The sequence below is a fragment of the Labrus mixtus genome, chromosome 2 (assembly GCF_963584025.1).
Source record: "Labrus mixtus chromosome 2, fLabMix1.1, whole genome shotgun sequence".
Taxonomy (NCBI): Eukaryota; Metazoa; Chordata; class Actinopteri; order Labriformes; family Labridae; genus Labrus; species Labrus mixtus.
In genome coordinates, this window is record NC_083613.1 from 31,449,895 (window position 1) to 31,475,593 (window position 25,699).

Genomic DNA, 25,699 nt, shown 5'->3' on the forward strand with positions numbered 1-25,699 from the left:
TGATAGGCCCGCTTGCTAAGAGATGCATTCTGTTATTTTGGAAAAATGAATCCCTCCCCTCACCCCCCAAACCTTTGAGATGTTTCAAGACCAAGTTTCAGACAATTCCCCTTAAAGAAACTGAATTTAGAAAAACACAACTGATGACACATTTTTCAAGACCTTTTATTATTTTCCTACTTTGAAAAACTATTCTCAGGTTTTCAACCAAAAAAAAACCTGGAAAAGAAAGACCTTGAGCTTTTATGGAAACATGAATATATCATAAATATAAAGACCTTGTGTTACTGTTTTTTTTATATCTATTGTGTTTTTGTTTGTTTTAAATAATAAAATCTGTGTATGCAGATTTGCATTGATGCAAGTATGCCGTAAGTCATTTTCTTCTTATTTTATTCATGTATGTTTATGTGTTGTTGTTTTATTTAATGTAAAGTAAACAGTATATTTTGTATTGTCAATTAAAAAAACATGGACATTATAAGATGAACTTCTTATTCCACATCATGCCCCATTAAATAAAAAACGGTTTCTTATCTTAAATGCACAATAACATATATTAACGGGGGAGCCTCGTCACACTATAGGTACCACGTCATGGTCTGTGGAGCTTCTGATTGGATGTCGATAAAGGGGGAAACCCTTTGCCATCAGGCAGGGCCATCCCCATCCTGACATGCTCTGCACCGTCCTGGCCACCGTCCAATGTCACATTCACACAGAATACACCAGTAACGTACACCATGTTGTCCTGGAACCACTACAGCGATGGTGGTAGTGTCTATAAATAGATTTGAACCCATATTTACATAACATTATTATCACATACACGGTGATTTAAAAAAAAAAAAAAAAAAAAAAAAAGTTGACAATCCGTTTCCGTCCTTTTCGCTTTAAATCGCTGCCTTGTTCCTTTTAAAAACGCCATTAAAGTAAAAACAACAACTGGATGTCTCTGAGTTAGGAAGTAGTCTAACTGGAAAAAGCCACAAAACACGCGGAGTCATTTCCCCTTTGAAGACAACTCAGCGATCCCCTCCTGTTTCTGCTTCGCTACTGTACTTGCAAAATAGTGCGCCCTACTGTCTCCATTGCGCATGACTGTACGTCGTAATATGAAGTAGGCCTCCTGTTTTTCTCCCCAACCCCGGAGTCCTCCCCGGCCCCCACCGCCTCGATGTCGATGCAACGTTCAAGTAAGCAAAACACGGAGGTTGCTGTCGATTATTCGGGAAGGTAAGGAACCCCCATTTTACGCGTTTTTCTGAAGGGTGGCCTTTAATGTGGTTGTTGTTTTTTTTTCCTCCTCTTTGCGTGCGGAAGCAGTCGGACTGCAGAGGGAGGCTTCGGGACTGTTTCCGCACGCTTGAGGGAGAGCAAGGCCCAGTGACCCACATTCAGAGCAGCCAGTGAGTGTGTGTGTGTGTGTGAGTGTGTGTGTGTGTGGGCGTGGGCGAGCGAACGAGTGCGCGTACGCTCCCCTTTGCGTGCGTGTGTGTGTGTGTGTGTACGCGTGTGTATGTGTGTGTGTATGTGTGTGTGTGTGTGTGTGTGTGTGTGTACATACATCTGCCGCGAAAATGTTTCCACCATCGCTGCTTTTGGACATTTCTCCGCCATCACCTACATAATATGTTTTTTTTTGTCGGCATTCGCGAGGATCTTGCTTCCCCCCCCCCCCGCTGCGCGGATGTTTGTGCTCGGTCGTCTCGCGGTGTTTTGAGGAGCCCACGGTAAATTATTTTTCACAGATTATTTTGTGTCTTCAATGTCAGTTTGTTGCGTGACAGCTTGAGGCTCGGCGCCAGCTTGTCATGACATACAGAGAGGGCTTATAATTCCTCCTGTGGTTGTTTTTCTTTTCACTATTCCGCAAAACGCGTAAATGCGTTTTACGCACCGGAAAAAAAAAAAGTGTGTCAGTCCGCAATTTGTGGGAGGAAATCTCTTTGGAGTCGGACGGTAGCAAGCTTAGTTAGCATGCTAGTTGGCTAACGTTAAATGGGTTGCTCTCTTATGGTTGTATAACGAACACCTGTGGCACTAAAAGGCAACATTAAAAAAAACAAAAAACCTCACCGTGCGTAATGGCTGTTTTAGGCTGCTACTGCATTACGCGTCCTACTCTGGACCTTGTTAAATATCGGTGTTTATCATTGGGTTGGTGTTGTGCAGTTAGCAGAGAATAGCTCGATGGAGGAGCTCAGGCTTCATTTATTGGCCACCAGGAATACATGACTGTAGGTCAGTGCAGTGGCGATTCTGGAGTCTGTTGGGGCCCTGGGCAAAAAAATAATTGGGGACCCCTCCAACCAGCGGTCATCACCTGTATGTCTGCTGGTGTCCTCTTCTTTTTTTGTCGCCTGTAGACGGCTAATTCTTCATTTTTCTTCGGTGACTTTCACTGACAAACTTTGGTTTTCACAGTAACAATGCATGCAACACACAGCACGGCAACGGGAGTGTGTGCTGGCAGAGAAAGGGCCCCCTAAGGGAGGTTTTATACCATTGTTGCAAAATGTGCATATTTTGGGCCACTGCTTTGGTATAAGTTTGTAAGCACTCTTGGGGGTCCCCCCCCTTCTGGTCTGGGGGCCTCAAGCAGTTGCCTGTTGACAAGCAGCGCCTCTGATGACTGTAGGTCAGGCCGTCGCTTCCCAAAATGGGAGACCAGAATGGGGTCCTTTCGGTGGTTTATCAGATAAATCTCACTGTTATCTCCTTTTTAGAAAAGTGGTTTCATTCATAGCTCATCCAACGCAGCAACTCTGACCTTCCTGTTTGCTGCCATGCCATAAATCAAAACAATCACATTCACAGGGACACATTGTGATTCATGTTTGATTGATCTTAACAAACATAAAGACGCACACATAAAGATTCATATTTACTGAAATCAATTAAATAATCAAGATGCACATTGTCTCCTTGTAATATTTTAATTATAAGGATTTTTCCTCTTCTGTGATTCTCGTACATAATTCAGGTTTACTGAGCTGTGGTTCTGACCCAAATATGTCTTTAGACAACACCTTGGAGTCGTGCAAGGTGGCGTTTTAAATTGAATTTGTATTCATTGAGAAAACAATTATTTGATCAAATTGTCAAGGGCATTTGAGCTGGAATGATTTGTTGTCATCTTTTCTTGTACAATAGAGGATGGCAATCTGTTCAAGTTTCCCCAACTCTGATGATAATCTGCTTAGATGTGTTTCATATCATGGCCAATTGTATATTGTTGGGTTTTTTTTGGACTGTTTGTAAGAGCGCCTTTCACCATAATGAGCTCCGTTTGTCGGTGATCTCCCTTTATCAATCAGTCAAACTTTATTTATACAGCACCTTTCAGACAAATTAAATTGCAGTTCAAAGTCCTCTACAAGAGTGCAGAAAAGTTATTGACGAAAAAGTAGTTTATAAAATCATTGAGAGACTAATGCACACCAATAAGAATTAAAAAAAATATATGTAAAAAAGAAAATATGACACATTAAAGCAATAAGATATTCAAATTAATACACAGGAGAAGAATATTTAAAATTGTAGCAGGATAAAGAATCGCTGCAAAGACGATGACAAACCTTTTCCATAGTTTTCCCCCGTGCCGAGCCCTGACCTTCCTGTTTACTGTCATCATGTCGGAAAGTAAAAATAATCACTATGGGAGTCATAGGTTACAGGTGTATAGGTTGTTGGATCTTCTTATCAAATATGGGATCTTAACAGTGAGACCCAGTTCTCCATGTTGCACAAATAAAGATGTATATATGTACCGTAAAACTTCTATTTATAGCCCGGGCTTTTATTGACCTAAGTCTATGTAACGACACTGTGTCAACACGAGACGGGCCTTTAATTATTTTCAAACAAAACTCAAGCAAAGCAAAGATTGGGATGATTCTGACACCAGAAAGAATATTAAACTATGTATAACATGAGGAGATTGATCTTGTTTTGTACGACAGTATTTAAAGCTGTTTCAGTGAACCTGCACACACACCAGCTTTATTCCCTCTTTCTCTGACAGATGTTGTAGTTCATCTTGAATTTTATGTCATGCTGCTTTTTCGCCTTATTTTTCATCAACAAACTATTTCTGCAATAAATACATGTGAGGCTCTAAAGGAGACCTTCCTTTATTTGTCAAAACATTCAGCAGCACCAGGCTAGAAGAAGAAGGGGACTGAACCTTAAAGTTTGATTGGCTTTGATTTGAATTTGTACGGCACCAGAATCATTTTTATAATCAAGATGCACATTGTCTCCTTGTCATATCATTTCAGTTATAACCTAATTTAATTTAGGTTTAAGGCTGTGAGTCTGACAAATAATATCTTTGGAGAATACCTTGTTTGGAGCTGTGCAAAGGGTCATTTTCATTGTTACCAGATCATTTTATAGACCACATGATTAACTGAGAAAACAGAAATTTCCCCTTGCAGGGATCAATAAAGTAAATCTTATCTTATCTTGAAAACGATTTTCTGATCAAATGGTGGCAGAAATTCAGCTGGAATGATTTTTTTTGTTGGTTGGTTAATTGCCGTGCTCGTCTTTCCGAGTGAAATCAAAGACATTCATTGGTTCAAGTTTCCCCACTGCGCTGATATTCTGCCTGTGTTTGTGGTTTTACATCATTGTGCATTTAAATTTGATGGTTTAATTGGACTGTTTGTAAGATCCGCCTTTCATCATAGTCTGAGCTCTAGGAAATTGTGAATGACTAACTCTCCTCGAGAGATATTCATGTTCCAACAATTTATTGATTCAACAAGTCGAACAGGCTTTGTGAGTTTCGCTTCACCCTTACTTCCTGTTTTTAGGCTTGCAGAAACCCAACGTATTTCCATTCCCTGTTGGCTTGTGCCCATTTGCATGCACATTGAATGGTGAACACGGGCCCATAATGGTATTCGCCTCTGGGTGAGTGACGCCTGGGTTATTTGTTTTGCAGGTGAGGTGTGGCTCTCTCACGTGAGGATTTCTCCGTGCCTGGAAGCGTTGGCTCGAAAAAGTGGGATAGTTACTTTGCCTGAAACGAGACATTCCACAAAGTAAGTTGAAAGCGTTTTTTTTTTTTTTTTTTTTGCATAACTGGGTCAATCTGCTCTAAAGTATTTCTCAGCTTACATTAATGTAAGCATTAATATCAGTTAAGTTCAGGTTTTCCTCGCTGTACTGGTTATTCTTAGTAAGAGGATCCAGGAACTTTCTACTATCTGGATTAATGTTTACTGGGGGAGCTTTTTGTTGTCCTCGGTTCCTTTTTTATCTGCTGCAGGGTCTGATCTAAAATATGATGAATTACAGTAAAATCCTCACTGGTTGGTTTGCTGCATCTCACATTCAAAAAATAAACAATAATAATGTTCTTTCCATTTGTACTGGACTTCTTAGCTGATAAAAAACACAATGGTTTTTTTGTTTTCAGTTGCATTTGGACTCAGTGCATTGAATATTTTTTCTTGTCCTCCGTCCCTGCGGCAGTTTAAGATGGTTATCTGCTGACCCTGTAAATTAACCTCTTGACCCCTTTGACCCCATCTTTTCTCCCTCTGATTTACTAATTAGGTTTGACCACGATGTCGTTCCCGTGGTCTGGCTCCCTCTCATGACCCCAATGACCCCGACACCAGTTGTGACCAGAGAGTCAGCTTTGGCCCAGAACCCGGTCTACAACCCCTAAAAAGACTGACCGAGTGCATTGGCTGCATTGGGGTACGAAGACTTTAATCACATTTACACATATTGTATCGTGATGCACATGACAGAAAACAACAACAACCATATTTAGACTCTGAGCTAACACATGTTGGGACATATTGATCTACGACTGAGAATTTACTTTAAAGAGGACATGTTATCCCCCTCCTCCACCTTTTCAAACAGTCCCCCTGTGGTCTAAATGAAACATCTGTGCTGTGCTTTGGTCAAAATATAACATGAATCAAGCACCAGAGGAGGTTTGTGACGCTGTATAAACCAGCTCTCTCAGAACGCTCCGTTTTGGTGTGTGTGTCTCTTTAAATGTAATGACCCCCCCTGAGTTTTCCCCATAGACATCACTCCTCTGTAGCGAGAATAAAAATGGAGGACCTGAGCAAAAGTTTTGTTCTAAGCTGGGGGTGAAGTCAATGGGTGGAGATACCAGGGGAGTGGAGGGGATTTTTTTTAACCAGAATCCCACTGTGACATCACAAGGAGAGCACATTAGAAACAGAGCATTTTTCTCTGTGTTGTAAGACTTATGCAGACCACAAACAAAGGACTGGATGGGTTTATTTCACATTTTGTGGGTCATTAGACTCTCAGGTTACCCAAATATATGTTCAGAAACACTGTACAAGTGGATTCTTCATAATATGTCCCCTTTAAGAGTAATGATTGCACAATCTATCATTACTTTGCAGTACAACAGATAAAAGAGGAGCTCTGATTTTAGACTCCTGCTGCAGTTTGCCGAGTGCGGGAACATTCACTCGAGCTTCAGCCAACTAAGTACAGCGCTTGTTTGTTTTTTTCTGTGTCCTCAGGTGGTCTTCCAAATGCCTACCTCACGCCTAAAGAGCAAATCACTGCAGCCACAGCCCTGATCAGCAGCCACCATGACATCAAGCATCGGGTAAGCTCTACACAAATATGTATACACCCTCAATGTGTCATAATGTATCTTCAATGACATGCATGTGATCGAGGCGTTTAGGTAGTCATGGTGCCAGACTAATATTGTTATCTGTAGCGATACCACCGCAGCAAAAATACAGAACTTATTTATTTATTTACATTGTTGCCGCGGTAACAACTATTCTTCCTGGAGTCCATTCAAACAAGACAGAAAAAAACATGATCAATCAAATTCACAACATCAGTGAAGAAAATAAAATACAATTAATTCATACAATCCATAATGTCATGAGCACATAAGTATGAAAACTTGACTTTTTCTACCTTAGTCAATAAAATATCATTCATTCATGACATTCGTAAACAACATGAAGACCAAACTTCTTTTTTAATAACTGTGTTCCTGCATCTCTTTTTAAAAACTCCTCTTGTTAGAGATCTGGGTTAAATGTAGCGACAGTTTATTCCAGTTCAACATCTCCCTATACATGACGGTTCTCTTTAATGTATTAGATTTAGGCAGGGGTAATGTGAAGCGCCCAAATAAAGCTCCTCTTGTGTCATAATTACGTCTGATATTTGTGTAAGCTGGGAGTATACGTATGTGGTACGTTTTCTCGATATATATATATATATATATATAAAAATAAAGTGCATACTTATACTCCCAGCTTACAAACACAAAGTCACCCAGTAATGGAAAATGTCTTATTTTTAGTTACTACTCGCTCTAAATTGCACAAATACAATGTCAGCTGTCAACGTATTTGTGCAATTTAGACAGTTCTCTCTCTCTACCCTCAATTTCAGTATATGCACAGATAAACCAAATATTCATAAAAATACATAAATAAAGCAGTGTGTGCTGTTAGGTACACCTGCCAGGTGTTGGAGATATCCTTCTGCTTCTCTCTCTCTGAATTATAATCATAAAATGGAAGAGTTGGGATGTTAAAAAAAAAAAAAAAAGACGGATTATGAAGGTGTACTTTTTCGTCTGAATCATATACAGATGTTTTAGTGTAAATTATTTTTTTGGGGGATATTGTAGTCTGTGAAAGTATTTCAAAAACTTTGGGACTGTAATTCATTTTTATCTGAAATAATGAATTTTAAAAAACTCAAAAATCTGTCTCTCTGTCACATGGGGCTTCACGTTACAAATATGACTGATGATCTGAAGTGTTTTTTTAATGCTTTGATACTTCTCCATTATATTAATCATTAAAAGTACAGCCATTGTACAATTTTTAAAGTGACCACCGTTTTCTTCATGCCTCAACACAAGTCTGAAACATGTTCAGTTTGTTCTCGTGTTGATTTGTTAACGTTTATTATATCCAGTTATTATTGTGCTAATGGAACAAATGCTCCTTTATAATGTCCCATTAGTGTTTTAAAATGATAATGATATTATTTTGATTTTATTATCATAATTAGAAATATGATGGGATTATAATTTTTTGAATTGTTTAACCTCAATGTGATGATTGAAATAAATAATGGTTGATATTAAATAGCATGACACACTCAACAAAAATCTTTAGACAAGACATTTTCTTTCTGCGTCTTTTGATATGAAATACCTTCCCCCCCCCCCAAAAAAAAATGTTAGATGCCATAAATACCTCTTCCAGATGTCATCCATCGGGGGAAAACGAAAGCATTTGTATTGACCTATATTACTGGGTAACGCTGGCAAGATCACGCCCTGTTACACAAATGCACTGGTAACCTTCTTGGCAAGCAAAACACATTCCTCCTCTCTCTCTCTCTCTCTCGCTTCCTCTCTCTCTCGCTTCCTCTCTCTCTGTCTCTCTCTCTCTCTCTCTGTCTCACTCTCTTTTTTTGTGTGACCCAAAAATAAACGTGCTCCTGGCATGTAGGAATCCTCTCATTAGCCAGCGTCCGTCATTCTATTATTAACAAAAAAACATATCTGCTTTCAAAGCCACCAAACAAACGTGCACGCACACACACACACACACAGAGAGAGAGAGAGAGAGGAGAGCGCAATGAGCCCGGGAGAGAGTTTAAATATTTCTTCTCTCTCCTCCTGTAGGGATGATTGTAGTATCTTTGATGGGTTGATGGAAGAAGATGAAAAGGACAAAGCAAAACGGTAAGCAGCATGTACCGAGGAATGAGCTGGCGCTGCGTTTGGTGTTTGTCTCACGTTGTCTTTTTGGAGATGGTGACTCATGCCTGAACAATTTAAAAAACATAAACAGCCACAGAGTCTAAATAAGCATGTTGAGGGTCAAATGACACAAATGTTTACGCTGTTATTTAACCAAAAACAATCTCCTCTCGAGTACGACTGTGCCACATTTTTAAAATACGATCCACGACCGCTGGTTTTCATTTCAGTGTGTCCCGAAACAAGTCTGAGAAGAAACGGAGAGACCAGTTCAATGTCCTCATCAAGGAACTCGGCACCATGTTGCCTGGCAACACCAGGAAGATGGACAAGTCCACCATCCTGCAGAAAAGCATCGACTTCCTGTGCAAACACAAAGGTGAGACCTCCCCGTGCTAATACCTCACAGCGTGCATCATCCACTCTACAATGTTTGCACATTTGTTCTTTATCGGGTCACAACATGAGCATTCATACGTCTGAGTTTATCGCAACAAGTAAGGAAAATGCTTTCCTACCCAGCATGTGTACATCGGATGAAGGGTCAGGATATTGTGATATTGTGGCCATGCTTTCTAACCATTTTGATGCAGTCAGATGAAACTCCTGCTAGCGATCTGCTAACCTCATATTCATGCAAACTGGATTGTTGATGTTTAGGAGAAACCGTGGACTGTGTAGTAGGGCTGGGTATGTCCAACAACCCCACCGTACGATACTTCAGTGGTTCTCAACAGGTGGGTCGGGACCCAGAGGTGGGTCGCGGAGACATTTTCAGTGGGTCGCAAATGTGTGCCCGGGGAAAAAAAACTTATGTAAATAAGTCTGTGAAGCGCCTTTTAAACACATTTGCTTTGTTCAGTTTCTTGCTAAACAATTATTCAGTAAATATCAGAGATGTATAGTTGCGATTTGTCTCTGAGCAGTTTGGTGGTGGGTCCTGAGGCTAGATGAGTTGAGAACCACTGCGATACGGAACATATCGTGACATACATTCATTTTGGATAACGACCATGTCCTGCACAGAATTCACTACAACAGCTGTTCTTTACTGCTGAGAATAGGGCTGGGAATCTTTGGGTTTCGACTTTTGGGGTCACAATTCGATTCAGAATCTATTTTTGATTCAAATCGATTCAGGATTCATAATTCAAAATCTATTTTTGAATGGGTGCATACTTCAGGATCTACTCGAGTCTTCTCTTGGCTGGCTGAATTTCTCTCTGCTCTATTGGTCAGTCTACTGAGTTAAAGAGCTAGCATTAGCACTCAGCAGAGAGTGACTGATTAGCCCAAAAGAGAAATCGATTTTTGGAAGTTATGATTCTATTTAAAATGTCACAAGATTGCCTTTGCTGCTCCTTATTTCTTTCTTCATGCTACTGCTCGATGAGACTTTGAATTCCCCCCCAGGACAAATAACATTTTTAAAATTTGAATGAAAAATATCAAATCGTTCGACAGCCCTGATCAGAATGAATAATATTGCTTTACTTGTATTCTGAGATTTAGCTGCTCTATATCCACTAATCCTTGTTGAACACTGGGATTCTCTTCGGCGGCTCAAATGTTGTTGTTTTTTAATCCTAGTTCTTATCACTGCCATGCATGGACGCTCTCTATCAGCTGACACTTCCCCGGTGGACTGTGTTATCTGGCGATCTGTTTAACTGCCTTGTTTTCTCACTGAGCCTTGTAACCACGCAGACATTTCTCTACCTTGTCGTCCTATGTTCCCTCACTGTTGTCTCTCCTTGCTGACTCCGTGTTGTCCTGGTGCTTTTGAAAAGTAACATTAGCTTTTTCCTTTCCCCCTCCTGCAGAGATCGCAGCCCAGTCGGAGTCCAGTGAAATCAGGCAGGACTGGAAGCCTCCATTTCTTAGCAATGAGGAGTTTACCCAGCTCATGCTGGAGGTCAGAAATATCATACGTGTACCTTTTCTTCTGTTTCTAGATGTATTGAATCTGTTATGTTGACGCCTGCTCATGACCAGGAGCGATGCTGTTTCAAATTCAACCCTTTAAATTCAAAGAGAAATGAAAATGCTTCTTTACCATTTTCGCCTGATGTTTGTTCTAAAGCTGACTGATTATAGTAATTTACTTTAATAGCTGTGTGGACGCACAATTTAGTTGTCTTTATCTTCCCTTCCTCATCAGGCTCTGGATGGGTTCTTTATAGCAATAATGACTGACGGGAACATCCTCTACATCTCCGAGAGTGTCACCTCTTTACTAGAACACTTACCGGTAAGAAACAGTTTGTTCTTTCTATTATTGGTTATGGACTAAGCTGTCCCTCCTGTCAAGCAGTCGCAATCACATCATCGGGTTATTTTAGTTTTTCTTTTGGCAGAAGGTAAAGGTTGTACCGATCGAACCCCTGACTTCATGTCATGGATTTCTTTTCTTTACCCATGTTGAGATTTGTGTAGGTCAGTCCAGATGTGTTTGTTCACCTTATTTGCCTCTGAAGGTTTATTCTCTGGCGGGCCCACAGACCTGTAGTGTTGCTGCTGTGGCTCAGTTGGTAGAGTCGGTCGTCCCTCAACTGGAAGGTCGAGGGTTTGACACTTAACCCAAATTGTTCCAGCTGCTGCAATGGCGGTGTATGAATGGGATTATTAACTTCTGGTGGTCTCACCACAAAGCAGCCTCTACCGTGTAGGTGTAGAAAGAGCTTTGAGTAGTCAGAAGACTAGAAAAGAAATATACAAGCTCAAGTCCATTTATTTTATAAATCATGTAATCTGAAACCTGTTGAGACATCTCAACATGGCACATATTTCCCAGAATCCAAGATGGTGCTAGAAATACAGCTGTGTGTATTTGGTTGACAGAGGGCTTAATGCATCAGCTTTTGATGTTTTAAATATCCCAACGATTTTGTACAAAGACACTACGTGCAGATTTGTGATATTTAATCATGAAGAAGTCAGAAGAGTCAATCTCCGTTCCAAAGCAGACTATATCTAGTCAGTAAGTTTTGTTAAAATGTCTTTTTTTTTTTTTACTCTTGGGGCGGCGATCGCCTGGCCTCTTGTTGAAGTTTTAAAATCTGCCATTGTGACAACACAACTACTGACGATAGCAGGTGTTTGTTGAGCACAGTGAAACACAGACTTCAACCATGATTAGTGTGCATGTGCAAAAAAGAAAAAAGGGGGGGGGGGGTTTGGACAAGTGAACTGATTAATGTGTGCATGTGCTCCACAGATGGACTTAGTGGACCAGAACCTTTTAAACTTCCTGCCTGTCGGGGAACACTCCGAGGTCTACAAGGCTCTGTCGACGCACCCCACTGACCCCGAGAGCCTTAGCACGGATTACATGAAGAGTCAGTAACACCCCGACTTATACTACGCTGTACTTGATGCATGAAATTCACCGTGTGTGTCGTTCTTGTTTCTCCAGGTAAGAACCACATGGAGTTCTGCTGCCATATGCTGCGAGGGGCCATTGACCCCAAAGAGCCCCCTGTCTATGAATATGTCAAGTTCATTGGCAACTTTAAGTCTCTCAACAACGGTACGTCAGGTTTTTTTTTTTTTTTTTTTTGTAATTCTTTACTAAATTAATCATCCATTTCTTATTCAATGTGACAAGCCGGTGTATTCATCCAAACCCTGCTCTGTTCTTTGTTGCGCAGTCCCCAACATGACGAGGAACGGTCTAGCGGGGGTGTTGCAGAGATCACTTCAGCCTGCGTTCGACGACCAGGTGTGCTTTGTAGCCACTGTACGCCTGGCCAAACCTCAGTTTATCAAGGTACCCTGACAAACACACCCACATTATGCAAATTAAATCACACTTTACGCGTACATTAGTCAGACTTTCTTCATCTGTGTGTCTCTCCTCCTCCCTTACCTTCACAGGAGATGTGTACAGTGGAGGAGCCCAATGAAGAGTTCACCTCTAGGCACAGTCTGGAATGGAAGTTCCTCTTTTTAGACCACAGGTACAAACACACGTTGAGCTCTTTAAAGGCTTCTCATGTTGCCAGGCAACTCGCAGATGTGGAGGAGAGGGTTGGCGAGATCGTAAAAAGAAAAAGAGGGCTGATGGCATGCCATTAGAGGGACAGCCGCATTACCCAGCAGCATGTGCCGTTCTCCACCGCTTGAATGAAATGACAGGGAAACGGAAAATATCAGGTGCAATCAAAACACGCAGCACAACGTCCGAGCCAATCGTAAGTGTTAAGAAGGGTTCAGATTTGAGATACTATCACCATGGGGGCATCGGGTCAGGATGCAGGAATCCAACGAGACTTGATTTTTATGTAACAGGTTTATTGATTTTAAGTTAGGTGAATCATAAGGGTAACATAAGACACACATGGGATTGAAACATCCATGCTGAAAGAAAAGATAAAATACTATTAGTACAATAAACAAGTCAAATTACATTACTTTCTGAAAGGAAATAAAGATAAATAAAGTGCTCAGGACAAATTAAAATGGACTAAATAGTAACTAAAATAGGAGTGAAAGCCACCTTACCATCGCTGAACTGTCGCCCCATGTGAGGATGAAAACATGAGTGTAAGGGAGTGCAGGCTTAAATAAGGAGTAGGCAGGTGAATTCAATCTAATTAATTAGTGACAGACTGCAAACAACAACCAATCAAGGGGGAGAGGAGAGAGTGAGAAACCAGGAAGTGTACTAAAAGAGGTGCAGTGGGAAAAGAGAGGAAGTGAAAGGAAACAAAATAGTGAACAAATAGTGATCTTCAGTAAGTGTGCCGATTTAAATGATCAAAGCTCTGTTGATAAAAAAAAGCCATTCAAAGTGTTTTCATAAGGCAGACGTTTCTATGATGCAAAGTGGGATCAGGTTCTTTCTGACCGGCTACAGAGCCTCGGCTAATGGTGCGTTCCATGATGCGACCTCGTTTTCTCGGGGCTGAGCGTGACGTCACACGCAAGATAACAGCATTCCTGTCACGAGTTGGCAACAAGTCGGACGCCTCCAGGAGTACCTTTTTGTTTTGTTAGTTAAGACTGGGCGATAACAACACACTGCGTGATAGTGCACGGATAGAACTTGCACGATACTATCGGTGTGATTGATTAAATTAGATTTTAAAAAAAGGACTACATTGCGACTTATCACCATAGTTACAGCATGTAGCAGCCATGTTGGATTTTACCCCGGGCTACTGAATGTCCTCTGAGTTTCCAAGTCAGAATTGCGACTTCATGGGGGCGTTTGTGAGGTCCTATCACAAACGGCAACTCAGAATTTTCTGACTTCCGAGACCAAATGGAACGCACCGTAACTATTACCCTGTTAGCTGAGATGAGCTCGGTGGTTAAATCGGCAAAGATACGGCTACGGAGTTACTTCTTTTTTTTTTACTCTTCTGTCATCACAGATGGTAACAAAAAGATTTTTGAAAAATGGACGAGAGGAATTTTTTAAATTTTATTACTAAGTCACTATTTTCTAATTATGTTGTCAACAAAGACAAAGTTTGTAAACATCTACTGCAGAACAGGTACATGTACAATCCAAGATCAGTGGTTTTAATTCACATTTGGAAAATAGGCGGTGACAGACGCGTGGCACATCACTGTAAAGATCCACACACCAGTTGAGCGATGGGCAAATGCCGCTGTCCGCATAGTGACATACCATCAGCCACTGGTGAAGTGGTCATCCTGTCTTTATACTCACTGGCAGTTAAAGCGAGACAACCCGTCATATGAGATACTTTTCGTTCAGTATTCATCGACCATCACATTGAAATAACTGACATCTATTGGCTATATGAAAATTGGATGTTTATGTTTCCTCCCTTCCAGAGCTCCTCCAATCATAGGATACCTGCCTTTCGAAGTTCTGGGAACATCAGGGTACGACTATTACCACGTGGACGACCTGGAGACACTAGCTAAGTGTCATGAGCATTGTGAGGGAGTTTTTCACACTTTCACTGAAGATTTATATTTTTTTATTTTATTTGGATACGTTTTCTTCTACTTGTTTGTTTGTAACTTCTCCACTCTTGTCTCTTGCCTGTTCAGTGATGCAGTACGGTAAAGGGAAGTCTTGCTACTACCGTTTCCTGACTAAAGGTCAACAGTGGATTTGGCTCCAAACGCACTACTACATCACCTACCACCAGTGGAACTCTCGGCCTGAGTTTATCGTCTGCACGCACACAGTAGTCAGGTATGCTAACTGTCCAGTTTATTTTTATTTTTCATTACACGTTAGCAAACCAGTGCTAAGAATCCAATATAATAAAATGTATGAAGACATAGCATTTTAAAATGTATCATCAGCTCTCTCCTACGCACCATCTTATTGCTTCTTCACCTCCCTTTGTTGTCGTCCACGCAGCTATGCAGAGGTGAGGGCAGAACAGCGCAGAGAGCTGGGTATTGAGGAAGCCAACCCAGAAGTTACTGCAGATAAGGTGAGAAAAAAACGTTTGCCTTTTTCTTAATAAATGCATCATCCAAATAATTAAATAATTAAAAATCTGCAGATTAATGTGCTGCTTTATAGAGTTGATGTATAAGACTGGATAACGGACAAAACAAACTGTCATTATAAAAGAAGTACGGGACATTCCTGGTGATGAATTTTACTGTTGATACCTAGACTAGTCCAGTGGTAAAAAAAAAAAACTCTTAGAGAGCAGCAGTAATTTATTTAAATCGGCTAAACACGGGGTCACAGCGTCTGCAGGTAAACAATGTTAAATTGTTTTGCCAAGCTAATGTGGCTAATGTTAGCACCTCCAGCCTTCGGCCCTCTTTGCAGGTTATCTTCCACATACCTGATAAAGCGTTGCTGCGGTCGAGTGCTTATCTGTCAGTTCAACCTGACACATCTTAATCTCAACATTTCTAGATCAGAATCTTACTAAACCGCTCCACTCTGCAAGATGTTATCCGTCCACTTAGCTGGTTTACATCCTGCCCCACGTTACAGCTTACCCGAAACATTACATGTGATATTCCATTAAATTCGACTTAATTGGAGCAGCTTCTGGTGTGCGGACTCTGTGTGCTTTTTCTGTCTCTGGATGTTTTTTTTGTCCAAGACCCAGTACTTTAACTTCCTCGACTGTGCGTGCCTTTTTTGACATTTTTGCGTTACAGCTTACACACGACATTTGACCGGCACAGCAGGCCGTTTTTTTTATTTAAAAAATATTAATAATTAGTTTAACCAACTAGTAATTCTGGTGCCGTTGCAAGATTTAATTGGCATCACGCACATCCCCCCCAAAAAAATTCAGTCTGAATCCAAAAATCGGTCTCTAATGTGGACTGACTCCTCCAACAGGAAGTAGAAAGTTGTTGTTCTTTTTGTCATCCATTAACTTTAATCAGCGAGTTGCTGCTGCCACACAGCTCAACAGATCTCTGATACTGTGACTGTTGTTCTCTGATGTTGGAATGCTTTTCGGTCACTGATTACATCAAAATAAGATGAAACATTCGGACAGTAAATGATATAAAAATGAATCTTTTTGGGTTGAATAAAAAAAAAAAAAGTAGCCTGTCATGTGTTGATTTTTTTCCTCTGCTTGTTTGTTTGTTTCAGAGTCAGGACTCTGGCTCCGAGTCACAGTTGAACACGTCAAGCCTCAAAGAGGCTCTGGAGAGATTCGACCGCAGCCGCACACCATCGACCTCATCGCAGAGTTCCCACAAGTCCTCATCGCACATCTCTGACAACACTTGCACGTGTAAGGACCCGCACATACTCACAGCTGCATGTTGATACAAAATGTTCATGAGTTGTAACAATTTAAAAAAAAAAAAAAAAAAAGGAATGACGAAGCTCTGCAGAAAAGAAGGTATGACATCACGAGCATGGCCTGACTGTGATTCTTACTCATCAATGACTCTTGTGTGCAGCAACGGCCTCCAGGCTACACATGGACACGGCCACGCCCCCACGACAGTCCCTGGCCTCCACCATGGAGATCTCGCAGCGCCGCTCATCCATCAGCAGCCAGGTGAGGAATCCACTCGTTGTAATCATGGACGTTGAGTTTCTTCAGATGAGAATGTAGCACAGAAATTCATTAACTTGCACGCTTTAATTCTCTCAATAATTTCTTTTTTTTTTTGCAGTCTATGAGCTCTCAGACCACAGGGCAGAGTGTAACTCCAAGTATGATCACTCAACAACATCAACAACAACAACAGCAGCAGCAACAACAACAACAACAACAGCAGCAACAGCAACAACAACAGCAACAACAACAGCAACAACAACAGCAACAACAACAGCAGCAGCAGCAGCAGCAGCAGCAGCAACAACCACAGCAGCTACAGACAAACGTACAGGTGAGAATGATGATGTCACCACAGGGTTTTTAATTTAAATATATTATAAATATTATATCAATGTATTTTTTTGGGCTAGTCACGCACATCCCGTCTGCACTAACTAACTAAAACAAATGTGACCCGTTCTGTCTGTCTCTCTCTCTCTCTCTCTCTCTCTCTCTCCACCCACAGCCGGTGATTGAGTTCTCCGCCCAGGTGAACGCCATGCAGCATCTGAAGGACCAGCTGGAGCAGAGGACGAGACTGATCCAGGCCAACATCCAGCGTCAGCAGGAGGAGCTGAGACACATCCAGGATCAGCTGCAGAAAGTGCAGGGAACGGGCATACAGGTACGACGCAGACCCCGTTTTTTTTCTCTCGTCGTTTTTCAGTCTCTGGGTTCCTCGGTCATGATTTGATGGAGTGTAACTTAATCCTACCTTTGTAAAGCTAAATAGCGCTAATGGTGTCATAAAATAAACCAGAGCAGTTTGTTAGTTTTCTAAAAGAGGTTTTCTTACTTCAGGATTAATGGCATACTAACCTTTTTAACTTCAGTGTAAAGCAGTGAAGCACGTAGCGGTAGCATTCAGGATATTCAACATATCTTATTTGAATTGAAAAGTATGCAACCCCTCGTTATTTTTTTTAGTGCTTTGATCTCTTCTTTGTGTTCAACCTGGCTTTGCCTGACCTAGATCAGCACAAGAGTCATGCATAATATATTCTTCTTGTTCTATTCGGAGAAAACGGCACCACCCGAATGTGTAAAGAGATCTTACTCTTGGAGGGCTTTCACACTTGCAGAAAACTCCTGTGTGAACACAAACAGCCACATTTTTCACTCTCCTGCCGGCCCCCTAGTGTTTTTTCTGCACAGCAGGATATTATCTGGAGAGTTCTCCTTTATGTGAAAACAGCTTCAGTAAATCACAACATATTTAGATATTGATAAAATGGATAAAAAACAAAGAGGAGTTCCTGCTAACCGCGTCCTGACGTTTCCTTCTTGGCAGATGTTGCTGCAGCAGCAAGGCGGAGCGATGAACGTGCAGCTCCCACAGGTGGGGCAGGTCCAACAGACGACGACTCTGACCAATCAAGTCCAGCAAACAACAATTAACCCCGTCCATTCAGGAACTCAGCAGCTCACCATCCAGCAGCAGGCCCCGCCCCCTCAGCAGAACCTCCAGCAGCAGACCAACACCCTCACACAGGTGGGACACACACCACAGATCAGAGCCACGCCGAAAGGGTTTTATTTATATGTATCTGTAGGTTTATAAGTGTGAAAGGTCAAACGGTGTTATCTCATCAATATCCTGCGTCCGCCCGTGTAGTGTAAACTTTTGACTCTGTTTGACACTAACACAACGCTGTTCTTTGAAGTGGTAATGTTTACATCCAATGGAGATAAGAAGAAGAGCCTCAGGGCAGCTTGTTAGTGTGTTATCATGTGACAGATTTCCCTGAGAACAGTGACAGAGTAGAGCTGTTAAACACACAAACCATCACACATTCTGCAAAGACAGCCTCTGTACTGCACAGTTAAGAAACGTCGACCCGTCTGAGGTTGTCTTCAGCCACAGATGCAAGACATTTCACAATATCTTTGCATTTCCACAAGTCATAAAACATAATGCAACACTACTTCATAGGCCTTTTCCAAATCATGAGCTGTTTAACATCCAAGTTCACCTCTTTTGTGTAAACGTCAAGCTGAAACCTTTAACATTAAAGGCAATGCAAAATAAACAAAAAGAACCTGCGGTTCCTTGAGTGTCCACTTGAGGCTGGCTCCAAAAGTCAAGGGATCCCCATTAAGTTATTAAAATGTCCATTTTTACAGCAAGAAATAAACAAGGTTACAGCCTGGTAAAAACTGTACTGACACATTCCCTTTGATTCAATTAAAGATGATAATTTTGCATAAATAAACATAATTAGGGGTGCTGCTGACTTGACTGACAGGTGGGTGCGTTGTAGCTGTTTTCCAGGAGGCTTAAGGCCCGTTACCTGTTGCTAGACTGATCGAAAGTTTATCATTTCCCAAATGCAACTGCCAACAATCAGCTTTAAAATGCCTCCTCAGAAATCAATGTTTGACATCAGTGAGAGTACGTCCATGTTGTATACAGTCTGTGATTTATACCTGGCAAATGCAAAGCAAACTATTTGTCTAATGAACTGGACATGGACTGGTTTCTGATCAGGTTCAAATAAAATGTAGAGTGCAAACTGAAGAAAACATCGATTATCAAAAAATGGCATTTAACCGGTTCTAAGAAACTTCTTTAATGGGGCCACCCTGCTTTCCCACGTTGCCTCTCTCCAGGCCCAGCGTCAGCCCCAGCAAACCCAGCAGGCTCAGCCCCAAACCCAGGGCTCTGTATCTGCTCCTCTGTACAACACCATGATGATTTCACAGCCAGGGCAGCCCAACGTGCTGCAGATCAGCACCAGCCTGCCACAGAGCAACACGCAGCCGGGCACCGCTGTGGCCACCTTCACACAGGACCGACAGATACGGTAGGAGGATGACAGCCCAGCCTGTGGGATGTAACTCCTTCTCTTATGCCAGACTTGATCTGTATTCACTGCTTTTTATATTATTCATTATTTCCCCTTTTTTCTTCATTGCATGCGCCTCAGGTTCCCAGCAGGGCAGCAGCTGGTCACCAAGCTTGTGACGGCTCCAATGGCATGTGGAGCAGTCATGGTACCCACCTCCATGTTTATGGGACAGGTGGTCACTGCGTACAACCCCTTTGGAGGACAACAGGTAAGGGGCGATGCAGTGTTAAGTCACGGCACAGTTAATGGCACCGTACGCAAGATCAGAATAAAAGCACCACTATAGTAAGAGTCCAGCCGAGCGACCATGTGTGAAGAGCCCAGCTGGTCAGTGCTGACAGAGTTGTTGTTGTTGTGTGTGAGTGTGAAATAAAACGGAATAAAAAGCAGCGCATTAAAGGGGAGAGTTGGCTTGTTAGCTTCAGTAAAACTCTCCTTAATAGATGTGGTTTTGAAAAATCTTGTTTTTGTATTTTGACCTGAACTTGCAATGAAATGAAGTTCACATAAACCTGTTAAAAGCAAAACCTTCTGAGGTCTGAAAGCAGCTGATTGTTATTTAGTTTTGAACGCTTTGTCATTTCATTGTAGTCTAGTGATGACTTAAGGCGCACACACACTAGGCAATCCGTACCCCCCCCCCCCCCCCCCCAAAGCACGCTTCACCCCTTAAGTCCAGTTCGTTTGACTCGTGTCTCTCTTGTGAACTAAGCACGCTTCATGATCACATAAAGCCATGCATGTGTTGTATTACGGTGTTATGTCCAAGAGGTCCTCATGCTCAGGCCCGGTTAGTCCTGGAGCAGTGTGAGTGCAGGCCAGCGAGGGGAATGGGGAGGGGGGGGACGGTGCGGGACAACTGGGCTTCGTGTGAGTGCGCCCTGAAGAACAGTTTGTGGTAAAACAGTCAAAGACAAAATGGTCTTAAAAGTTATTTTCATCTCCAGTGTGTTCATTTAGAAGGATTAAAACGAGATGCAGAAGTGGTGCTAATAATAGAGTTCTCTCTAAACACTACTCCCCCCCCCCCCCCCCCTAAGAAGACATGATTTCTTCTCCAGTTCATTTGTCAGTGTCTCCCTGTGCTGCTCTCTGTTAACTCCTGTGTCTCTTCAGCAGGGAGGACAGACACAGACCCTGACTCTGCAACCAGCTCAACCTCAACAAGGCCAGCCCGACAACCAAAACCAAACAACTGTAGTGGCACAGAGCGGCCAGCAGGGGCAGCAGCAACAGCAGCAATTCCTACAGGTACCAGTAGAGGGCGGCAGAGTAATTTATTTAAATGGCCATCCTAATAAACAAATACCAAGTTATTCTTTCTTTTTTTGTCTGCGAGAGTCTCTATCATGCAGTACACTATCAGGAGATTAAAATGTTAATGCGTTTTAATGGTAGTGTGTAAGAAGAGAGGTTTTTTTTATTACCATAAAGAATAAAAATGAAGACTTCATATTGTAATGATCTGTGACTGTTTTTTTCTGTCAGGGCACTCGTCTCCTCCATAGTAACCAGTCTACCCAGCTGATTCTGCAGGCAGCTTTCCCACTCCAGCAACAGGGGACCTTCACCCAGGCGACCCATCAACAGCAACCACAGCAGCAGCAGCAGCAACAACAACAACAACAACAACAACAGCAACAGCAGCAGCAGCAGCAGCGGCAACAATCTCACCACCAGAGGCACCAGCAGCAGCTGAAACCACAGCCCCAGAAACAGCAGAAAGCCCCGTCGTCGCACAGGACTGACAGTGTCAGCAGCCAACCGCAGTAAATCCTGGAGGAAGATTTCTGGAAGTAGAGACACGGGGGAACTGAAACTCTTTTAACAGATTGCTGCATACGTGTTTGTTTTTTTGTTTTTTTCTGGTCGTGTGGCTGGAAACAAATGTCCCCTTTTTTCCCCCCACGAAAAAAATCGCTGCCCTCCCTTCCTTCATCTGAAAAGAAGTGAATCATAGGAAAGAGGAAAGCCTGTGAGTCTGCAAGGAACTCACCAAGGATTGTCACCATGGCAACAGGATGGATAAAAAATCCCCCCTTTTTCCCTCACCAGAGGCGGGACTGTAAGGGAAGAACACACTTATTGCCACGGTAACGGCAGACTTTATTTTTTTTTTTTTAGGTGTGTCAAAGAGGACTGAACTTGTACAGATTTACTGTATGATAAAAAAAAAAAAACAACAACAAACGTGTAAATATCCAATATAGCCTAACAGGAAACAGAAATGTAGTATTTTATATGATTGCATGGAAAGAATAACTGTGTAAGCTTTTATTAGTCGCTTTTGAAAAATTGAATTTTTACTTTGTTCAAGTGTTTTCTGGTCAAAGACGGAGCAGTGACGTGCTCTCTCAGAAACCCCCCCCCCCTCTCCCTCCCGCCCCGCCCCGCCCCCTCTCTTCTCTTAAAAAAAAAAAAGAAGTCCAGAGTAAGGCTTTAAAGTTCTGTCGGTTTGTTTTAAAAAAAAAAAAAAGGTTGGGCTTGGGTTTTTTTTTTTTTTTTTTGTGGAAGTTGTGTTTTTAAACAAAGAGGACAAAGAGGACTGTCTCTGAGACAGAAATGGCTCTTTTTAAACTTTGTAAGAAAACATTTTATTGTTTGGCAAGAAAAATCTACATTACAGTTTAACTGAACCATTCACGGGACGATCACTGGACGTGTAACGGGTTTAAGTGATTCCAAGTGCCAATAACATAGTTTTTTTGTTTTGTTTTTCTTATTATTTCGAGCAGACTATTCAAAGGCGTCGATATATTTTCCAACAAGATATTACCCCGTATAAAAGTCCATGCGTGTGTATATAGTAGGGATTATTTTTTAAAACAGTCAGAGAGCCCTATACGTAACAAACAGTATATCCTCAACCTCCTGAAACTTTAGCACTTGATGTGGTTGTGTACAGTAAATCACTGTCAAGACCTAGTTGTTTGTAATCTGTGGTGTGATTCTGTGAGCTAGTGTGTGTTTTTGGGAATACAATCTTTGTGTGCATGAGTGTCCGTGGTTGATGTGAGTGTGTGTGTGTGTGTGTGTGCGCGCGCGTGCGTGTGTGTGCGTGCTTGTTGCCCCTTGTGTCTTATAATAAATGACTTAGTAAGGGTTTGAAGTTGCTGGATGGTACTTGTATTCTCAGGAATGTGGGAAAGTTATTCGCTTCTGCCTCAGTCTGGAACCAGACCAGGAAGGATTAAACGGTGATGCTGCAGAGACCGGAGGAAAACGTGACGCAAAGGGGTGGTGTGTTGATTTAATCGAATTTGACCCAGTTTCAAAAAAAAAAAAGAAAAGCTTTTTCTTGTTTCCTTATCGAGAGAGAGTGTGGAGGGAGAAGTCTCCACAGTAACAGCATGGTGTTATTCTGGCTGTTATGGAGAAATCACCACGATTTGAAGACGTCATGTACCAGCATTTCTACTGCCTCGCTTATCTCTGCAGCATCGGCGTTTCATCCTTCTTACTATTCCTCCGCCTCAGAAACCCTCATGCAGTTCAGTCCCCCACCACCACCCCCCCCCCCATCTCTCAGTTCTCGTACAGCAGTTAAAACCGGGGCTGCGTCCGGGTCCGTTTGAAAATGGAAACGGGCTCAGCCCCTCTACTACAGATGAAAGCCATATCAAACAGAAAAGCCTTGGATTGGAGGAAGTGTCATGCTTGGCAAAGGAGCTTTTAGAATGTGTTTGTCCTGTCTCAGAGTATAGTAAAGACTGAGTGTGAGTGTGAGCGTGTGTGTGTGTGTGTGTGTGAGTGAGGGCGCATGTGTGTATGTGTGTGTGTGTGTGGATATAGCGTCTCCGACTTCTTGTATCACTCGGGGGTCATTATTGGTTTCCCCTGGCGATAGCCAATCAGTTCTTGCGTTGCAGTATAAAGAAATAATTGTAATATTCAAGAAACTTCCTCTCCAGTTGGGCTCAGTATTCTGCAGGCCCTGTGTGTGTGGGACAGCTCAACTTGAATACATGTTTGTGCGTGAGAGAAAGCGTTTGTATGCATGTTAACCGTCACTGTAACCCAGTATATTTTCATATGGAAACAAGAAGTGTGACTGGAAAAAAAAAAGAGAGAGTCCATGTCAGGCAATGCAGAGCGTTGGTCACCTGGCTGGTTATAGAGAATATGGGCAGTGTTATTGTTTTACAATGACAGACTGCACACCTTATCACAAACCCTCAGAGAACAGTTCATAAAGTAGACCGGCCGTGTGTCCGACTAAGCAGTAAGGAATAGAAATATGTGTTTTAACGTAGAGCGGCTTACTATTTGAGCGTGGTCTCCACCTCATCACATCGCATACTCAGATCCTCTTTACATGAGTTTGTGTTGAAGGCATCACTCTGAAGGGTTCATTATGAGATGTTTTAGTTTGAGTCACTGATACCCAGCCCAAAGAATGTAAAGGTGTTTTAAAGAGACTAATGGATGTTGTAACTGTTGATTCTTGGGGGAAAAAACAGGCTTTATGATGAAGGAAAACAAAGGGGTATGAAAACAAAATCATGTCAATAGTCCATTTATAAGAATCTGAAATACAATCACATTTACAGGCTCGGCATTGTAACAGAACTTCTGAATGTTTCACCATAACGAACTTTCTGTTTCTCGATCTTGCAACGATCTCCTGACAACAAAGGGTTGGAAAAAAAAAAAAAAAAGAGTTGAAAGGTGATGAAAGGTGTATAGGTGTATTTGGAATTGGTCACGATAAGACAGGACAGCGAGGCCCCCTTCTCCTCCCCCACCCCCCAGCCCCTCCATAGAGATACACAGATCACCTTTCCACTACACAATTTGAGTTCTAAAGAGTTCTAGTCCTAGTATAATACTGTACACACACACAAAGCGAAGAACACCAGTATTCAGTGTAAAATGGTGCTATGCTTACCTGTACTGTATGTATGTATATCCCTTCTGCTCTTGAACTGTGCTCCTTTATCTAACCCCACCCCCCCCAAAACGTCAAACGTAATAATAATCAATATTTTGAAGACAAATGTTTGCTATTATTATATTATAACCTCCGCCCCGCCCCTTCTCCCCTCTTGGTCAATTTGAAAATAAAAACAGTTGCAAATATTATACGTGACACATGGCTGCTGCATCTTGTTTTCTGTCGTTGTTTATTGTCAGAATTTGATGAAGTGTGGCTCTGAAGATGGCGGTGTTCATCCACTCTTTCCGTCTGCGTTTATGCCTGTTAGTTAGTTTTTATATTTCTGAAATATTCCAAGCTTCATCGTCTTGTAGGTTCCTGAGGATCGTTGATGCCGCTCGCCTGCTGCTGTGGACATGCCGGACTCCCAAGTGCTAAGATAATTATCATGCATGAAAATACTACAATTCATTTAGCAGACGCTTTTATCGAAAGGGATGTTCATCAGAGAGTAAGAACAACACGAGGAAACAATGTCAGTAAGAGCAAACGAGCAGCTTTGAGTCTGATTGGACACACAGGTGCTGACAGGAAGTGACCAGAGGCAAAGCACAACATGAACAGCAGTTCTTGAGAGCTCTAATCAGTATAGAAACCATCTTCAAATCATCATCATCATCATTAAGGTCGTAGGTATTCATAAAGAGCAGATCGAATGGAGTTTGGAAGTTCATTCCATCACGGGGGGGGGGGGGCGACAGAAGAGAAGAGTCTAGTTATTACGTATCAGGACCCTGTTGTGAAGGCTCTGTGCAGTGCCTGTCAGCACCTGTGTGTTCGATCGAACTCAAAGCTGTTCGTTTGCACTTACTGATGTTGTTTCCTCCTCTCTAGATCCTTGCTTGTGTTGTACTTACTCTCTGATGTTCGTCGCTTTGGATAAAAGCGTCTGCTAAGTGAATTGAAGAATTGTAAAATCCCCTTAATGTGGCCCTAATACTCCCTCGTATGCAGCTGCTATTACTATAATTCCTATTATATTTAACATTTCTACTTTTATCATTGGCATTATTTTAAGTCTCCTTTATCCTGTTTTTTTTTTTTTTCTGGGTTTGTGTCTATGTCATCTAATTCTTTGTCTTCCCCTCTACGCCCCAGTCCCAGCCAATCCAGTCACTGCAGAGTG

General features: G+C 42.0%; 1 protein-coding gene across 4 annotated transcripts; it reads left to right on the forward strand.

Annotated features, from left to right (window-relative positions):
* The first annotated feature begins 991 nt into the window (after window positions 1–991).
* clockb (clock circadian regulator b) lies at window positions 992–24,726 on the forward strand. Of its 4 annotated transcripts, none has more exons than XM_061061550.1 (24): window positions 992–1,236; window positions 4,955–5,058; window positions 5,572–5,718; window positions 6,534–6,622; window positions 8,687–8,746; window positions 8,995–9,143; window positions 10,588–10,679; window positions 10,926–11,015; window positions 11,982–12,102; window positions 12,180–12,302; window positions 12,415–12,533; window positions 12,641–12,723; window positions 14,573–14,679; window positions 14,795–14,942; window positions 15,114–15,189; window positions 16,329–16,473; window positions 16,646–16,746; window positions 16,865–17,080; window positions 17,255–17,413; window positions 18,080–18,280; window positions 19,399–19,592; window positions 19,716–19,845; window positions 20,754–20,888; window positions 21,126–24,726. In XM_061061550.1, the coding sequence occupies exons 4-24, from the start codon at window positions 6,606–6,608 to the stop codon at window positions 21,408–21,410; spliced, it is 2,751 nt and encodes a 916-aa protein (XP_060917533.1). In that variant the 5' UTR covers window positions 992–1,236; window positions 4,955–5,058; window positions 5,572–5,718; window positions 6,534–6,605; the 3' UTR covers window positions 21,411–24,726. The 4 variants fall into 4 exon arrangements, with proteins under 4 accessions (XP_060917533.1, XP_060917541.1, XP_060917548.1 ...); XM_061061558.1 differs by having other exon boundaries at window positions 20,757–20,888; XM_061061565.1 differs by having other exon boundaries at window positions 993–1,236; window positions 12,180–12,293.
* The last annotated feature ends 973 nt before the right edge of the window (window positions 24,727–25,699 follow it).